This window comes from Balaenoptera ricei, chromosome 7, assembly GCF_028023285.1.
Source record: "Balaenoptera ricei isolate mBalRic1 chromosome 7, mBalRic1.hap2, whole genome shotgun sequence".
NCBI lineage: Eukaryota > Metazoa > Chordata > Mammalia > Artiodactyla > Balaenopteridae > Balaenoptera > Balaenoptera ricei.
Genome location: NC_082645.1, coordinates 46,371,207 through 46,391,117, shown reverse-complemented (window position 1 = coordinate 46,391,117; position 19,911 = coordinate 46,371,207). Strand labels below are relative to the sequence as shown.

The following is a 19,911-nucleotide window of genomic DNA, read 5'->3' as shown; positions in this document are numbered from 1 at the left end:
AAACAAATACAATTAACAAACTCATTCGTCACAACTTGTTTTTCAATTTACAATACATTTTAGCCATTATCCCTGTAAATACTTATAAACCTCTCTGAATAACTGAATGGACCCAATTTATTAAACCATACCACACTCTTTTTGCTATTATAAATATTGCTTATAGGTAAAATTTTGACCAATATGGCACTGCGAGTTCAGCTTTAAACTCTTCCTCTCCAAACACAGAGAAAATTATATATACGTGTGTATATATATATATATATATTTTTTTACATGTGTATATATACGTACACACGTACATATATGCACACATACATACATATATTTTAAGGCATGGCTGATTCAAAAATAAACACCTCATGGACCAGAAATGTAGCAGAAACTCAGAGCAGAGTAGTTAGGCCCAAAGCCTCTGTCTTGGTGGAATCTGGGTCTAGAAACAGGCAAAGGTAACCAAGATTTCAGTTCCTGAAGGGCAAGAGATAGGGAGAGGTGAAGAAGACAGACCAGTGCTGGAATCCAGGGATTGAAGAAGGGTGGAAAAGCTTCTGCTGACCACTGTCTGGGGCTGTGGACTATCTGCTGGGACATGCCCAGGAGGCAGGAAGATGGACCCAGCCTGGAGAGCAGTACCTGGCAGGCCAGGGAACCACCAGCTGGCTGGCCAAGATCAACACAGGGCAGGAGCCTCGATTTGGTTTTGAGAAAAGTCTCTGATGGAACTTGAAGGTGGCAGCAACTGTATCTATAGAGTTTAATGTATGGAAACAGAGAGTGATACAAAGCTGATTTAATATGGAGGAAAGGAAGAAGGAAATGGAGCAAAGTAAAAAAAGATGTAAGGTAAAAAATACAAAATAAAAGCACATGGCATCCAAATAAATGGAGATGGACCAAACTCACCTGTTGAAAGACAGATTCTATCTATCAAGCGTTAAAAAAAAAAGAAGACTCCAGCTACTTGTGTTTTATCATAGACATACTAAAACAAAACGATATAGAAAAGTTGAAAACAATATGAAACAAATCCTGTCTGATATGTTATTTTTCCAATTTCACAGGTGTTTATTATATTTCTGCCATAGACAAATTTCAATTTTTATGAAATCAAATTTAACAGGATTTGCCAAAAGGAAAATGACTTTATTGATGTCATGCTTAAAAACACCTTTCTTACTCCATTTTTTAAAATTTCCATATACCTTCTTCTAATAGGTTTGTGGTGTTTTATTGTTAAATCCTTGACCCACAGAGAGCATGATAAACAGAATATAAATATACATAATATATATAAATACAAATATAAATTTGGGAAAGTGGATACTTCAACATCGCTTATTAAATAACCAATAATGACAAATATGAAATGCTTTTACCATATCCTAAATTTTATGTATTCAGATCTATTTCTAGCCTCTTACTTTTGTTCCACTTATCTCTCCGTTCCTTTAGCAAACTATTTTAATTAAAGTAGCTTTAGAATACACTTCGATATTGATAGAGCTCTATCTCCTTTATCATTATTCTTTTTCAAAATCAATCTAGTAAATCTCAAAGGCTGATTTTTCCAGATAACTTTGGCACAGTTTCTCTAATCCTCCCCACCCTACTCCTGCCAAAGACAGTCACTATAACATAATCACTAAATTACATCAAATTTCCAGATTAATTTTAGTAGCAATTTGCAACCTAGTCTAATCAGCAGTGTCCAGTAAGTAGCAAACTTTCATCTGCTGCAATTCTACTGTCCTGAAATAGGATTTTCTCTACCCTCATGGTGGGAGAGGGGCAGTGGTAGAAGGGGGTGGAGATCTGTAATTCCCAAAATGCACTATCTTCCATGGCTCTCCCTTTTCTGCAGTTTTTAATGCAATTAAAAATGCACACACCTGCTCCTTTTCACAAACCTTTATTTATGCAGAAGAGTGTTGCTGTTATCCTCCGTTATGTCTGAGAACCTTGAGGCTCTCTGTAAGGTTAGAACACTTACTGAAGGTCATGGACCTAGTAAATGATGAAGCTGACTGATTCCACTTGGTTCTCATTTCATAGCCTGTGTCCTTACTCGTTATGCTATACTGTCTCAGACTCGAAGGAGCTGTGGTGAGAATTCAGGAATTACTAGCCAGGCACCATTCATAAACTAGAAGTACATATACATTTTTAAACAAGAGAACTACAATTAATGTTTTCTTCTAGCAAGAGGCAGTCTTCTCTGGAATTTTGAAGCCATAAAGTTTAAGTTTATAAATAAGATTTTAAAACAAAATTGTGCTAGTTGACCCCTGATACATACAGGTAAATCACATAAAATAACAAAAAAGAGCTGAAAAAAAACATCTTGAAGTCCCCTGAGGGAGTGACTATATTTATCAGAGTCTCTTCATTGCAGCTCTCTTTTGGGGGCAAAGTGCCTCCTATATCATCGTGCTTCGAGGCTGGGGACTGACCACAGAGGTGTTAAACAGAGAAGCAATTCCTATTGATCCTAGAGACCTGCAGAAGAACGTAAGGGGAGCCGTGCATATTATGTTTATAAAATAATATTCCCAAATGAAACAAATGAAAAACTGATTCCCAAGAAAATGCAGATGGTAAGAATGCAAATAAATGTTCATTATGAAAACGTCATGACTTTTTCTCTTCCTTCTGTGGTCTTTGTTTATCCATTACCAAAACTGCATTTGGGCACAACATTTCATCAAAAACCTTGTGAAAACATTTTTATACGAGCCTTTTAACATCTAGCAGTTCCCCCAAAACTTTGATGTCCTGAAAAATCTAATTATTACTGGTAACTTTAAAAGATCACAGTAATTTATTTTTGTCAAATGTGACTAAAGATTAATGGATACAGTCAGGAATAATTTGGTAAAAACGTATCAAACGCAGAGAAAGCAAAATTTGTTGTTAAGTGAAGCATCAAATATAATAAAAGAGCAAATTCTATGAATGAACAGCAACAATGCACAATTCATTAACCAAATGCCCATGATTATTTCACACTTCAGAGGGCTACTGATATGATCAGAAATTGTAGTAAAAGGATAAATATAGATTAAATTCAGCATCTCTATACATTTTAATTATAAATGCTACCCTCAGAGGGCTACCAGCATAATAAAGGAAATACAAACTATGGTTTATCCATCCTTTTTATAAATCGTAACTCCGTGTACATAAAATAAGACAGTCAGTCAATTATTTTAAAAGACAGCAATTGAAATACCAGGAGATATTGAAAGTACACCATTTTCTTAGCTGTTACTAACTATAAGTATTGAAAATCTTGTCAACATTCTGGCTCTGAAAACTCTTATCTTTTCAAAATCATCATCACTGCCATCACCCACAATCGTCTGCTAATGTCCTAGGTAACACTCTTTACTGCCCAAAAGAAAAATGTTTGTTCAGCAAATATTAATAAACTATAAGCTCCTCGAGGGCAAGGCCACATCTTGTTAGTCTTTATATTCCCAGAGCTGGTTCAGCAGTTGACTCACAAGTAGTATTATGTTAAACAGCAGAATGAAACAAAACAACAAACTGGAAACCACCTAAAGAGTCATTAACAAGAACGTCTTTGGGATGAATTTTTCAGCCATGAAAAACAATGAATACCATATACATGTAAAGATTGATTAACTATACTGTTATTTGAAAGTAACACACTGCGAAGTAATGACTACAGTATGATCTTATCTATGTTTTTTAAAAGATATCTAAAAAATAGGGCTTCCCTGGTGGCACAGTGGTTGAGAATCTGCCTGCCAATGCAGGGGACACGGGTTCGAGCCCTGGTCTGGGAGGATCCCACATGCCGCGGAGCAACTAGGCCCGTGAGCCACAACTACTGAGCCTGCGCATCTGGAGCCTGTGCTCCGCAACAAGAGAGGCTGCGATAGTGAGAGGCCCACGCACCGTGATGAAGAGTGGCCCCCGCTTGCCACAACTAGAGAAAGCCCTCGCACAGAAACGAAGACCCAACTCAGCCATAAATAAATAAATAAATAAATAAAAATTAAAAAAAAAAAGCTATCTAAAAAATGCACAAAAGCAAATATAGGTGAGACTTTTCAAAAGGAGAAAAGGAATAAAAGGCACTTCATCAGTAGTTGCCTTTTTGCTACTGCACTCACGGTCCTAACTCTTTGAGGGAAGCTGGCTTTCCAACTTCCCTTACCTCCCCCTACCAGTCCTAAGTTTCCATTTAAACAATTTCTTGCCTTCATGGAATCTTTTCTCATTTTCTCCTTCTGTCATTGATACCTAGTCAGTTCTCCATTTGGGATTCTACCCTATCGTGTATTTTCTCTGCCCCAACTCTGAGCAATGTTAGACACACATGGGGACACACACACACGCACACACACACACACACACAGATATCCTTTTCTAAGCAGAGCAAAGCAACCCCTATTCCTATCACATTCTCTAAATCTTTTCTACATCCAAGTCCCTACTCCTATCCATAAGTAGCACATCTCACTTCTTTTTGAGTGTTTAAGAATAGCTCTTCATAGTCACACAGACTCCTTCTTTTATGCCTTAGAATCTTTACACTTTGTATCTGTCTCTGAGAAATGTCTCTTCTTGCCCTGCCAAAGCTAAGATACATCTTTGATATCCCATGCCTCGTATTTTCCCGAGAGCTTGTTCCACATGCAGCCTTCTATTATTTGCATGTTAAGGTTCTCCTCTGAGTCTACAGAAATATTCAGATGGCTCCTATCTTAAAAAGAAAAGAAAGAAGAAACAATTCTTGCACATATTGCCTCCCTTATTCATATCCTACTACACCAGCAAGTTACGTCCTTTCTGCTTTATTTGTCTCTAGATCTCTTAAAAGTTTAGCCCTGTGCCTGCTTCTTCCTTATTGCCTATCCTTTCCTCATCACGAAGGCTCTTCACTGTCTCAGAGTGGCCTGTTCAGTAAAGTCCAAAGGCCTTTCCCCAGTAACCCAGGCCCAGCCCTGCCTTTGCACTCCTCTCATATCCTCCCCAGCACAGCCTGGGTGATCCCAACTGAAACACGGGCTGTTTCCCACACACACTGTTCCTCTCACATGTTCCCTCAGATTGGCACACTTTCAGCAAGCAATGTTTGCCTACTAAAATTCTACCCGTGCTAAATAGCAGCTTGCTTTCTCCAGGCCATTCTATGCAGATATAACAATGCCCCCAAGCCTCCTGAAAGGCACATATTCTCTATAGGGTAACTCAGTCTACTACAGAACTACAGAACTTGGAGCAACCTAAGGGTGGATCCTGGATCAAACATCTTTGTATTGTCATGTGGTACTTTGAATATTGCCATGCATAAAGCAGGCACTCAGCCAATATTTGTTGAAATGAAAGAAAAAGAACTGCTGTATACTTCGGTACATAGCATGAACATAAGTGGAGACAGCAAGAAATATTTTTCTGAACCCTACTGGGGAAACGATCCTCTTGGACATAGAAAATTGTCATCTGGTAACTTCTAACCCCTGGGGTAGTCCCAGGACAATTGGGGCCGTCCCAAACGAGACCTCCCATTACACTGCCTATGTGTCTTCTCTTGACACACTCTTTCCCGGGACTCCAGGGAAGAGTGTTGAATTCAAACACCTTGAGGTAACTTCAACTCTTCTTTCCATCTGACTTAGTATGTCCCAGGATAATGCAGCTTAAATTATAAACTATGGATGGAGACGGAATTATATAAATATTAGGGTCTGCCAGGAAACTGAGTATGTTCCAGGACTTATTATTGTGAATTTACCATTATTTGGAATTGACAGAAAGGACCTAGGCTGTGATGTCTACATGGATCAAAACTCAAGTGGGGGTCCTGTGCAATCACAGTAAATCTAGCATACTTTTTGGCTTATGTGTGCCTAATCTCACGAAATTTATTTCATTTCTGTAAGACTAAAATCTACCAGACATGCAAAGTAACTAAGTCTAGGGTGGGTGTGGTAGTAACTTAATCTGAGAAAAAGTATTCCACGTAATAAACTATTACCACTTAATATGAAACTGCAATGAATACTGAACCTTATATAGTAACTAAAATAATTTGGAGTCAAAATTCCTTGCAGCAGTACCCAGTCCAATTTGATATATCTAAAAATAATCACAAAGGATTATTTCTCCAGGACAATTGGTTCTAAAAGTCTTTGGCCTTCATGTTATTAATGGCAGCTATAATACTATCTACAATTTATTGAGTTTCTACTTTGTGTGACAAGCACTGTTTTAAATCCTCTTCATGATTATGCATTTAATCCTCATAACAATCATTAACGGAAGATTTTTCTTCCTTATTTGAAAGATGAGGGACCTTAGAGAAATTAAGTAACTTGCTTAAGTGTATGTGCGTGTGTGTATATACATACATACATCTGATAAAGCAGCTCAGCCAGGATATGTAGTCAGATTTCTTTGATTCCAAACTCCACACTAATAACCACAGGCAAAAGAAGCAAATCATTAAATATATCATACGTAAGAGCATTGGTGTTCCGTACTAAAATTTCTTTCTTTATATATCCTGTTGCCATTTTGAAAGAACTTCTCATATCTTTCCTGGAGCTTACTAATAGGGTGAGACAGAACTACAGGTTAGCTAGTCTTTTCCATTATTCAGTCACCTGCACTAGAGTTTCCCAAACTGTAGTCTGTATTTCATTGGAAGAGATTATTTTAATCGATAGAGAAACAAAAAGAATTATTTTAATAGATTAATTCATTTAAATAAATCTTTTTATTAAAGATAAATCACTGACATAAATGTGATTTTAGGTGATACACAAATAATTTTATTTCACATAAATGTACTTTAACTGTGTATCAAAAAAACTAACCAGAACATCAAATCAATGAATTCACAGGAATATAAAGTTTTCTTTTTAAATAAATTCATTTCAGTGTAAAAGACAAACTATATTTAATTTCAAAATTGTGCAAGTACCTACATCTTAAAAATGGGAAGGTGCTTCACAAAGAACGGAAAATTAAGCAATGCAACAGAAACGTGACTTCTCAGCACGGAGCGCACACTGTGTGTTTGTATCAGAAGGACAGATGGAACCTTTACCTGTGTTACATCCACCCACACCAGAACTCACCTCTGGTGACTGCGTCTAGGGCACAGCCACTTCCTGTTGCTCCTCCTCCAATGACAAGTACATCGAATTCAGACGTGTTTTTCAAAGTCAGTATCTGAGCTTCTCTGGAAGGAGGCTCCCGGTTAACAGGTTCTGAGACGCAGTCTGCTGCTTCAACAAAGGCCAGGTTCACCTGAGGTAAAAGACCATTTTCAAATGTTTGCCTGGAATGCCAATTTAATAAATTTTACGATATACTAAAAAAAGATTTGTAATGGAGATAAGGATAACCGGAGCTAGACCAGAGTCTACAGTCCACATGGAGTGAGTGATAGAACCAACTGCCTTGGAGAAAAAAAAGTCCTTAAAATTCTGTGGGTTTTTTTTTCCATGAATCATAACTATTTAACCGTGGAACACCTGGTTTCAGATTCAATATCTCAACTGATCGTTTTGGTTTCATATACAACCAAGTTCACTTAATTCCCACACTGTACAGCAATTCCCAAATACCTTGTCTAAGACAATTTATAGGAGAACATAAGGAAATGTTTTACCCGGTAGCAGCCATTCATTCAGATAACATTTAAAAGTGTGGAAAGGAGGAGGAAAAAGCACTTTATGCCTTTCTGCAATTTCTTAAAAGTGTATGTTCTTCATTCCTTAATTCCCCTGACAAAAATATATTCTTGAGTTTGGGGATCTATAAGTTAAAGTCAGTACAATTAAAAAGAATCTGTTCAACAGACGTTATTATCCAGTTTAATAATCAGCTCCGGCCGATGGGAATAATACTATATAAAGATTTTAGTCAGAGGCTTCCCCATTCAACGTTTTAACAGAAAATTATAGATTTTATATATTTAAAACACACTATTTCAATTTGTGGAAGCTTTAACAATAATATAATTAAAGCCAGCCATAGTCCCCCTAAAGGATAATGACCTTCCTTATTTCTAGTTCTTTCATTAGAATATAAGTTATCATCCTAAATAGAAAATGATGCTAGTCTTTATATAAAAAAAAGTAGTAAGTCAGAGTCAAAAGCTTAGAAAAACAGATATGCATCTGTTTTTTCTCCAAAATGCGAATACTAGGTTCGTTCACTATACTGAACAGTGCTGGTCACTGTTGCTCTAACAGTTAGTATTCCACAGATGTGTGGCTTCTATTTTCTTTTCTTTAAATCACAGCATCAGCACAACCCACAAGGGCAGTGTTCTTCCCATTCTGCTGAAGGGCCATGTATGAAGCTCTGAACCACAAGGCCAAGCTTCTTCCAGAAAAGGTGGTCTTAGCTCTGACCAAGAGACTGTCCTGATAAGTGATTTTTTATTCATTTAAATAAAATAGACCAAAGTGCTCCTTACAATTGGATTTAATTATTATCAGGCCAATTGGATTTCTATTTAAAAAAACCCTAAAAGCCATAGAGCACATTGAAAGAAATCTGGATTAGAATCAGAGGGTCCTGGCTTATATCTTAGCATCTGTGCTTACTAGTAAAGGGACTTTTGACCGATTATCTCTCTGGCTTTGGTTTCTTCATTTGCAACATGGGATGAAACCCCTGTGATGCCTCTATCTCTTTATCTTTGGGTTACCCTCAGTAAGGGAATAATGATATGAAAGTAGGTAGTAAACTATGAATTACACCAAAGAGGAGTTGTATTATTGTTAAATAATTTGATTCTTTAATAGCAGGGAACAGGAAACTTCCAAAACATATTTTACTAAGTATCATAAATACAAAATGTTATAATCTGGTACCATAATTTTTCAGACTATTAATTCAGATTCCAAACCACAAAAATCTTGTGCTTCCTTATATAACTCCTCCTAATTGTCTGCTAATAACCATTTCCCCATGTTCATATTTACATGCATTTAAGGTAACAAGCTAAATAAATGTAACTGGCTAGGTGCTGTGGAGAATATAAGACGCCTTTCAGTCATGGTCTTTGTTTTCCATCATCTAATGAGAAGAATGAAAAAAACCATACACACACACACACACACACACACACACACACTGTAAACACATACAAGAACAAATGCCAAAATAGAGGAAAAAAAAAAAAAGCACCAAGCTATGACCATTCAGATTAGAGAGGGAGAGTCTTTCATCTGAGGCTTTCAACTGGGCCATGACAGATGGATAAGACTTGAACATGAGACTGACAAGTGACTAAACTGCCAGAGCATTTTCACACATCAAAAGAATTGTGCTGACATTTGCTGCTTGGTAAGTTTTCTAGAAATAGTTGAAAATAAATGTAAGGACGGTATTATGGTAGAGTTCATTAGAACTTGGCAATACTAAGAGATCCCATTCTACTCTGCTCACAGGTTGCAACCATGGAGATTAAACTCAGCAGAATCTCTTCTTCAGCAAGTACACCAGATCTGATGGGCATTTCTCATGCCTTTTGTGCATCTCTCCACTGACTATGCTGTTTCTCCTGTCCTCATCCCCTGCCTCATATTTCTCATCGGTACGCTCTAACCTGTCTCATCTTAACAAACAGTAAAAAATGTCTCTTACATATATTTCTAACAATCAGCCTGAAAATTCTTGAAGTAACTGTATACCCTTGCTTTTTTACTGCCTCACCTCCCATTCACTCCCCAACTCAAGTTTAATATGGATTTTCACATACACCAGCACCACCACCATGACCAGACCACCAACACTGACCAATGTCCACTATGCTGCCAAACCCAGTGAGCACTTTTCATCCTTCATTTCAGTTGTCACCTCAGCACATTCACCTCAGCATCTGGAAGATGGCAGTCTGAAATGACCTCTCTCTCTCTCTCTCTCTCTCTCTCTCTCCCTCCAGCCTCTTGAACTCACTCTCTAGTTTCCTTTGGATGTCTGTCTGCTGTCCAACATTAATCGTTGAGGTTCCTCTTGAGTCTGTCCTACTCACTCTTCTCAGATCACTAAAAACTCTCTCTAGGGAACATCATCTTCCTCCATATTATCAGATACCTTTCATACCACCCTGACCCTCAATTATGCTCCCCTATTCCAGAACCTGGATATCAAACTCCCTACTTGGCACCTTCATTTCGATGTCTCACATTATCTTAAAATTCTACTGATAACTTTATCTCCCAAAACCTTTTTCCCTATAAATTTTCCTCATTTCAGTGAAGGTACCATTTTATATCTAGTTTCTTGTGCCACTCTCTTAAGTCTCCTATCTGGTCAATCATTGAGTTCTATAAATTCCACCACCTAAAAAAATTCTCACATCTAGTCACACCATCTTCACTGCCTTTCAAGTCCAGGTATCTTCCCTTTCCTCTATATTAAAATGATATCCTCCTACAGGTCTTCACACAGTTACCATTCCTCCTTCCAAGTCATTCTCCATACTGCAGCTGGGGTAATCGTGTAAAAACCCAAATAATGTCATTTCCACGTGTAAAACCCTTCAAGAGCTTTCGACTTAATACAACATAAAGGTAAGCATCTTTAGTTTCTAAGATGCTTCATAGTTTTTCAGAGTAGCTTAAATCTAACAAAGAAATGGACAATACCAAGTGCTGGTGGTGATACAACACAATTGGAACTCTCTTATATTGCTGATGGAAATGCAAAATAATCCAGCCATTTTGGAAAACAATTGAGAGTTTCTAATAAAGGTGAACATACACTTACCATACAGTGGCCCCCCCAGGTGATTTACTCAAGAGAAATCAAAACCTGTGTTCACACAAAAACCTGTAGGCAAATATTTACAGTGGCTTTATTTATAATTGCCAAAAATTATTAAAAACCCAAACATCCTTCAACTGGTGAATGACTAAACAAACTCTGGTGCATCCATGCACTGGAATAATAACTGGCAATAAAAAGAACAAATTACTGATAGTCACAACAACATGAATGGATCTCAAAAGCATCATGCTAAGTCACAGGTTGAGAAATTACAGCTTTCCACCCAAATGTGGCTGCTACTTATTTTAATAAAGTTTTATTGCAACACAGCCACCCCCAATCATTCATGCCTAGTACACGACTGCAATAGCTGAGTGGAGTAGTTGCAACAGAGAAGGTATGGCCTGCAAGCCTAAAACATGTACTGCCGGGCCCTTTAGAGAAAAGTTTGCCAATCCCTGTGCCAAGTGAGAGAAGAAAGACTCAGAAGTCTACATAGGGCATGATTCCATTTACATGATGTTCTGTAAAAGCAAACGTATATGGTCAGAAAACAGATCAGTGATGGTCAGGGTCTGGAGATGTGGTGGGGAGGAATGACTACAGAGAACATGAGAGCTTTTGAGGATGATAGAAATGTTCTATATCTTGACTGTGGTGATGGTTATATGACCATATGCTCTTGTCAAAACTCACAGAACTTTACGTTATAAAGGGTGAATTTTACTGCATGTAAATTACACCCCAAATCATACCTCAATAAACTTGACTTAAAAAATAATAAGTAACCATATACACAGCAATTCTGCACCAGGCATATTATTTATTATTTATTATGCACCAGGCATAATATTTATTATTATTAGGGTTTTACTTTTTTCACTCACTTGATCCTCACAATGACTCTGTGAGCTAGGTACTACTATGATTTCTATTTTACAGAAGGAGTAACTGAGACACAGAAGTTAAGCACTTGGCCTGTGATTATACAGCTGGTATATGGTAGAGCTAGGAATTGAACTTATGCAGCCTGGTGACACAGACTAAGTTTTACATCATTACAACATACTGATTCTACGTATAATTTGAGAAAAATTAAGAAATAGACTAAATAGTTATAATAGGATGAGATATCACCAGTTACCAAATGCAGAAAGTTTTGGGGGTGTTTTGTGGTATGGTTCTGTTGTGGAGGTTTTGCTGAACAATCCTTCCAAAAATATATTTTTTTAAATATACGGCACTATTGAGGGTAATTTATTTAATTTCTGACACTACATTTAAAATAACACTTTATTTTTGTTTATTTTTTTCATAAAAGCTGGAAAGTGTTGCAACTGAGAAGCTAAGCACCAAGTTTATTTTAGAGGCAGTAAACACAGCCTAGGGCCCTCCTTATAATTATGACAAGAGAAAGACTCATTTGGGCTTCATATGGCTTTGAGTCACAGAAACACATCTGCACTCTACCTTCCCTAGAATATGTCGACTGAGGAGAAATTAAAGAAAAGCAGTAGGAATAAAACAGCAGTGGTAAGTAACAGCATGCTTTAAGCAAGGGGGCCTTTGTGCTCCAAATCTTCCCAGACCTACTAATCAAACTTCGCAGACAAATTAATCAAGGCAGTTGATTAAACAGGAATCTGGACTGATCCAGAGATTCTGGGAGAAGGCTTGGAAAGGCAACATGCCCTAAGTCACCTAAGAAGACACCTCACGCACCACTGCACTTCCTCATCCAGTGGAGGCCCTCAAGGATTCTACAGACTGGAGGACAAAACAAAAAGATAAAGAGGAAATTATAATATTGCTTAACAGGTGGATTAAAGATAGAGAAGAAGCTATAAGAGCCATGGGAGGCATGAGCCAGACCTGAGAAGGTTTCCTGGAAACCACAGCTAAATCAGGTCAAGAAAGACTAATAGGCATTAGCTGGGTGAAAATGCCAGGAAAGGAAGTAGGCACAGCATGTGCTAAAACCAGAAGTCATTGTAGTGAATTGGTCTACATACTACTTTCTTAAAAACGTGAGTTACACATCCAATATTTAAAAATTGTTCTCCATATCTGTGAGTCTATTTCTGTTTTGTAACATTTGTTCATGTTTTTCAGATTTCACATATAACTAAAAATATACAGTATTTGTCTTTATCTGACTAATTTCAATTAGCATAATACCCTCCAGGTCTATCCATGTTGTCACAAATGGGAAGATTTCACTCTTTTTTTATGGTTAATATTCATTGCATATATATACGACATCTTCTTTATCTATTCATCTGTCAGTGGACACAGGTTGCTTCCATATTTGCCTATTGTAAATAACACAGCAATGAACACTGGGGTGCATGTATCTTATTTAATTAGTGTTTTTATTTTCTTCAGGTAAATACCCAGGTCACCAGAGGGGAGAGGGTGGGAGGATGGGAGAAAGAGGTAAAGGGAATTAAGAGGTACAAACTACCAGTTATAAAATAAATAAGTCACAGGGATGTAATGTACACCACAGGGAAAGTAGTCATTAATACTATACTAACTTTGGTGCATAATCTATAAAAATAGCAAATCACTATGTTGTACACCTGGAACTAATATAACATTGTGAGTTAACTATACTTCAACTTAAAAATAATATAAACAAATGACATAAATTGTTATATTTCACATAAAAATTAGGATTTCTATCTGAGATCAATCTGCTGAAACTGAACAGCAGCTGTTGCCCTTAGGCAGGGCTGTGCACCCTTGTTAGCCCAGGATTCCCACTCACTGGCTTCACACTTTCATCATCCCAGCCGGGCCCCTGCAGGCATATAAGTTTGCTAAGCCTGGTCTAAGACAGGACAAGCCCAGCACTATCAGATTCAGGATCTATTACCTAATTCAGCCACTGACGCCGGAAGGAAGCAGAGCCCAAGACACAAAGCAAACTGCCTTGTGCCTAGCATAAGTCCAAGCACAGATCCAAAACAAAAAATTCTTATCTTGGTAGAATTAGGAGAATACCTAATATTTAATATTACTTTGATGTTGTTATTTCTGATGATATTTAATTATCGTGAGCTGTGGGGAAGTAGGTGGGGTTTTTTTTAACTTGTAAGCAAAGGTTCCTCTACATTTTAAAAACATAAAATTCCTCCAGCATTCTGATAGCAAACATATGGCTTTTGTCAAGAGACTGGCACATAGAAAACCTATACAGAATTGAAAGCCGAGTTCATAATCTTTGAGAGTTTACATCCCAGAGAACTAAACGGGATTCAGAATGAGATCAGTTTTACTATGTCTGTACACCATTAGACTTGCAAATTTAAAAAAATATATATCCTAGACGTTTGCAACTTCAGGTGAGACCGAAAACAAGATCTAATAATTAGTGTCTATTTCTGAAAGAAGTGCATACTTAAAGACCACATGCAATTACCAACCAGGTTGTCCTGTAATCATGTAGAGTAATAATTGGAGAATAAAGTAGGGTTTCATGCAAATCACTTCTTACTGCAACTATCACTCTCTCTCTCTCTCTTTCTCTCATTATGTGATTGAATCATATATATTGATAATGGAATCATTAGATTTAAGGAGAATTGTTTCATGTTTCGTTGTCACTGAAAAATACTATATTTCCATATTCCTGGAAAGGAAATGCAATAAGCATCTCCTTAGAATGAATCCTAAGATGTTTTAATGACCTTTCACCTCCTGAATCACTTTGGTTCTAAACAATGGTGTTTCTTCTTATACTTACAGGACAGTAAGCAACATTTCTCAATATAAACGTACTGGGTGAGGGATTCATGATCACTCAGTAGGAAGACTGGCTAATGGGTGGACCGTCATCTCCACTGGGGACCAGACAAGAGAAAATAAGACAAGTCCATCTTTCTAGGGTGGCTGAGAAAAGAGCTCTAGCTCACCTTGAAGGTGCTATCGCGCCTTTTAAGTGGTTGTGATTCCTTTAAGAAATCGCAGAGAAGCTCTTTTAATACCAATCACAACATAGCCAAATCATTAAATTATAAAACTTTTTTTATAGCTGAAAAATAGGGAAAACCCTTTGGCTTTGTCTGAATCTACTTCAAATAAAATCGCATAACTACATGATCTGAGGTTTGAGGGATACGTTTTACCAGTTTTCAAATAAGTAGTTTAAAGGCATAGAATATGTGTTTGGAGGTGTCTGAACTTGACACTGCTCTTCAATTCCAGTGGTGTGCTGAGAGTGACAGGATCTGGAGAGGGAGCCTGAGAGCAGGGAGTGCAGAAAGGCAAGAAGGGCTGCTGCTAGCCCACACGCTAACAAGTCAGGTCCCTTGGGTCTTACCCTGACACAGAAGGGACTCATCCTTTGACCAGTGAGGAAACTGAGTTTTGTTATTCTTTGGGCAAGTAACTGAATCAGAATCTGATCCCTGGTTTGACTCCAAATCCCATGTCCTCAGCTCTGCTAGGTTATCTTTCCCTGTATGTGTGGGTTACCTAAGGCTCTAGATCCACCCGCCTCGCCGGCACCAGCAATGCAGGGAACAGCTGATAGCAGCCAGTGGAATCAGAAGTCTGAGGGAACCTGCTTTGCCCATGGCCAACCACACCGGCCAGTGACAGCCAGGGTTCCACGAAATAGCACTTTTCCTTAAAAACCTCCCTAACACATACATTTGGAAATGGATACAGAACTGAAATGGGACTCACTTTCCCCCCCCATCCCTCTCAGGTGAATAAAATGCTGACCCAATGAGCCAAAGGACCATTTCCAAGTTTCATAATCCAGATGGCCCTTGGCTGCATTTTAATTTTAAGTTCAACAATAGTTTGGGGTATAATTTGTGATGCACGTTTTCCATTTCTCTGTGAATTATTTCATCAAATATATACACATTTATAATTTTTCTAGTTTATACTCACAAGCATATAATTGGATCTCAGAACTTCTTTGTTGAAAAATCACAGATTTTGAAATAAAGCATGTAAAATTATTTTGCCTAACATCGCCTAACATCTTAAAGCATCTATTTTCTTAATTTGCAAACTCTACCAAAAGGGGGCCTACTTAGCATTAACACAATGTAACTATTAAGCTGGAGAGGGAAGCTAGTAGACTTTTCCCAAAGCATTTCTAGAAAGTTTCCTCAGTCCCACAATATCCCTAAAAAGTTTCTTAAGGAGGCCTTAAAATGGATAAATAGTTGAAAGTGAAATGCAAAGTCAAATCAAAATGAATGTCAATGTTGCTCAGTTAGCAACAGCCTACAAGCTCACCAGCTGTCAACGCTAATCATAGCTCAGTCGTTGACTCACTGTGTGACCTATCGCAGTACAGTTAACCTCGCGGATTTTGTATGCCAGCAATAAAATAGCATCACAAACTCCTCGAAGGCCTGATGTGAGTTATAACTCAAAGATATTGCCATGGCCCCACTTTGGGAGCTAAGTGTTAAATAAAAACCAAAATTATAAGGAAAATGATAGGATGCACTTCAAAGAACATTTCCAGCTCTGTCTGCATAATTTCAGTACTTTCATGAAACATGCCTCTGAGAAACGGTTAACCATATAGAGTTAGTTTCAACTCGCCTTATGGAAAATACAATGTGCTCAGAATCCTCATCAAGCTTTAGATATCAGACACAGCCCCAACATATTTAGTTGTGTTTTTAGGAGAAAAACAATTCTTCCAGGAATCTAGGCACAGGGTTCTAAACAAGAGAAGAAAATGAATTATACAGTCTTTGGCATAAACTCTAACAATAAAACTGTCATCAAAAAAATGCAGCTTATTTGTCAAACTGATTAGAAATTAAAGTCAGGACACAGATTTAATGGCTGGATGCTTAAAACTTTTTCTCTTCTTCCAGAGAACACTGCTGGATTACACTTCCCACCCTCCCTTACAGTTGGCTAGAAATGATCCAGTGGGTCAAAAAGCTATAAAACATGGAGAAGCCACTAGAATAAAGGGACATAGGTCCGTGAATAACTACAAGAAACAATTCCCCACCTATCCACACTGAAGTGTAATGTGAGCAAGAAAGAAACCTTCATTATAAGCCACTGAGCTTTGGGAGCTGCTTATTACACCAATTAGCTTACTCCACTTAATACACAAATATGAGATATATTTAGCATTACAACCCAAGATTTGCAATTCCCATACTTTGTATACAGTCCAGAATCTTCCTCTGACGGGTTAGACCCCACCATATATAGAAAAATAAATCCATAGAGATAAAGCTCCAGAAGGACAGATAAGCAAATGCAAGCCCCAGCAAACCATGGTGCAGAGACATTTCTTCCTTCATGTTTGACGTAATGCTAATGCTGACAGCTCTCTAAGCAGGCAGATGAACCCTGAAGCCTATTATTCAACCACTAGTCCTTTCTCCTCCTAAAAATACATTCTTCATGTGGTCTCTAACACTACAGTTCCCACCTAAACATTAAAATCAACAAAAATGTAGACTGTTTAAGAACAGTTCCTGTTACAGCACTTTTATAAGATTTTTTTAAGAGAAATGCTGTTTATGAACCTATGAAAAATGCCTCTGGAGATGTAAGACTGTTTACTCAGAGAGAACAAACAAGTCTGGTAGCCAGAACTGCCTCACAAAGTTAAAAGCAATCTGGTAAGCAGAAAGCCAACGTGTCACGTGATAATTTCAGCTACATTAGTGCTCAGGAAGATTTCTACTGAATTTCAAACCCACAGATACTCTTTAGCTTAGGAGCCAGAAGAATGTTTACAACTGAGGTTAAATTCTTAAAGATACTAAGTGCATTCAAAAAATAGTTATATTCAATCAAAGATACTATTGAAAAGTGATACTTAAGTAGAATTTTTACAATTGAAATTTTCTCAGTTGACATCTTGTCCTAGATGCTATGCTTATGATTTTAAGTATAACTTAAAAAAAATTTAAAGCACTTTTAGTTTTACAAAAAAAATTGAGAGGACGTTCCAGAGATTTCCCATATACCTCCTGCCCCACATACTCACAGCCTCCCCCATTATCAACATCACTCACCAGAGTGGCACATTTTTGACCAAAGATGAACCTACATTGATACATCATAATCACCCAAAGTCAATAGTTTACTTAAGGGTTCACTCTTGGCGTTGGACATTCTATGGTTTTGGACAATGTATAATGACATGTATCCATCACCACAGTATCACACACAAAGTATTTTCATTGCCCTAAAAATCCTCTGTGATCTGCCTATTCATCTCCCTGCATACATCCCTGGCAACCACTGATCTTTTTACTGTCACCAAAGTTTTGCCCTTTCTGGAATGTCATATGGTTGGATTCATACAGAGTGTAGCCCTTTCAGATTGGCTTCTTTCACTGAGTAATACGCATTAAGGTTCCTCCATGTCTCCTCATGGCTTGATGGCTCATTTCTTTTTAGTGCAGAATAATGTTCCATTGTGTGGATGGACCACAGTTTATTTATTCATTCGCCTACTGAAGGCCATTTTGATTGATTCCAAGTTTTGGCAATTACGAATAAAGCTACTATAAATATCCATTTGCAGGTTTTTGTGTGGACATAAGTTTTCAGCTCCTTTGGGTAAATATCAATAGGCGTGACTGCTGGATCATATGGTGAGAATATGTTTAGTTTCGTAAGAAACCACCCAACTATGGCATTCCAAAGTGGCTGTGTCATTTTGCATTCCCACCAACAATGAATGAGGGTTCCTGTAGCTCCACAACCTCACTAGTATTTAGTGTGCTTATGATTTTGATTGGTTGTGCTGATAATTTTGATTTCTCTTTGATTGATATTCATCTCAACTTACGGTTTCTCTAACCTCTACCAGTTTCTCTGGCCAGCAGTTAATGTAAGCAGCATTATGCCAATCAAAAGCTCAGCTATTTAAAGAAACCTGGTGTTGTATCTTTCTTATTACGCCAAAGGCTAGGTCTATTTCAAATTTTTTATATCTTATATCAGGGAAAAGAAAGAAGTATAATAGATACTAAAGACCTGCTAACGTGTCAGGTACTGTGATCATTATCTTGTATATTCTGAACTGGTTAGTGTTTGGCAGGGGGGAAAAGCCTGGGAGTAAAGTGACAGTATCCTTACCTTATAAAGAAACTAGAGTCCTGGAAACTTTCATAACCTGTGCACCGTAACAAGCTCACCAAAACCCGGCCACACTTGTTTAACAGACACATTCAGGGAGCAAAATATCTTTTCATTTGAGGATCCATTAAAATAACCCCCAAAGTAGATCTTACTCTGACTAATCATTCCATTTTTTTTGCTGCTGCACCAATCCTATCTTTTGAATTTTGGGTCATTGGTACTACCAATCAAAAGACCCTTGTTTACTAGGATCTCTTACAAATAATGTATTGAGAGGGAGAGACTGAGATTAAAACAATGTTCTCAAAATTCCTATGGATTTTATCTTTCATGCATCACTTTGCCTCTCAAAGGTGGTATATTTCCTCACAAAGGCGGTACATAGGTTTACCTATAATTCAACTCACCTAATGCTATCAACTCACTAACATCACCACTATCGTGTTTTTCATGTTCCCTTAATTACCATGCATAACAAAGTAAACTATAGCCTTTAGTAATCCACTCAAAGTATAGGCTGTCTCTTACAAAGTGAGAGGCTATTTTGCAAAGCATGAAGATCCTGTCATTAACAAATATTACTACATCATTGGCTTTAGGAAAGAATAAGTTTAATTGTATTCCCCTTCAAGCTAAATTCTGATTTACCCTCAAAAACCAGGTTTACACCCCCCCAAAAAAAACAGAGCTTTCTAAATTGTTTCACCATAGAATTACAGCAAATAGTGTTGTACTATATATTCATTAATTTATCAAAAAGACTATATTCACATAACTTTTTAGGAACATATCACCATATAAATCAAGTCTGCCATAAATTATATAAGCTTAAATAGAAAAAAAAAAAACACAGTGGGAACTTCAAGGAATTTATTACTTACAACAGGAAGAAAGTTTAAGCCAATAATTGGGGTTGTCTACCTTGTTATTGGCTCATCTTCAGATCAGGAATCAAGTAGAAGAGAAACCAGAAGGGTGTTTGTGTGACCGTTTGTAGCCATTCTCCTACAAGTTCAGATGAAGGACAGGCCATTTGCTACTAAACCTCAA

At 37.5% G+C, this 19,911-nt stretch overlaps 1 protein-coding gene across 4 annotated transcripts in view; it reads right to left on the bottom strand.

Annotated features, from left to right (window-relative positions):
• Positions 1 to 19,911, bottom strand: part of GPD2 (glycerol-3-phosphate dehydrogenase 2) — a 137,772-nt gene that overhangs the window by 74,813 nt on the left and 43,048 nt on the right. For all 4 annotated transcript variants that reach the window (XM_059927909.1, XM_059927910.1, XM_059927911.1 and 1 more), the window contains exon 3: positions 7,116 to 7,287. In XM_059927909.1, the coding sequence (XP_059783892.1) occupies positions 7,116 to 7,287 (172 nt within the window). The remainder of the gene's footprint in view (positions 1 to 7,115; positions 7,288 to 19,911) is intronic.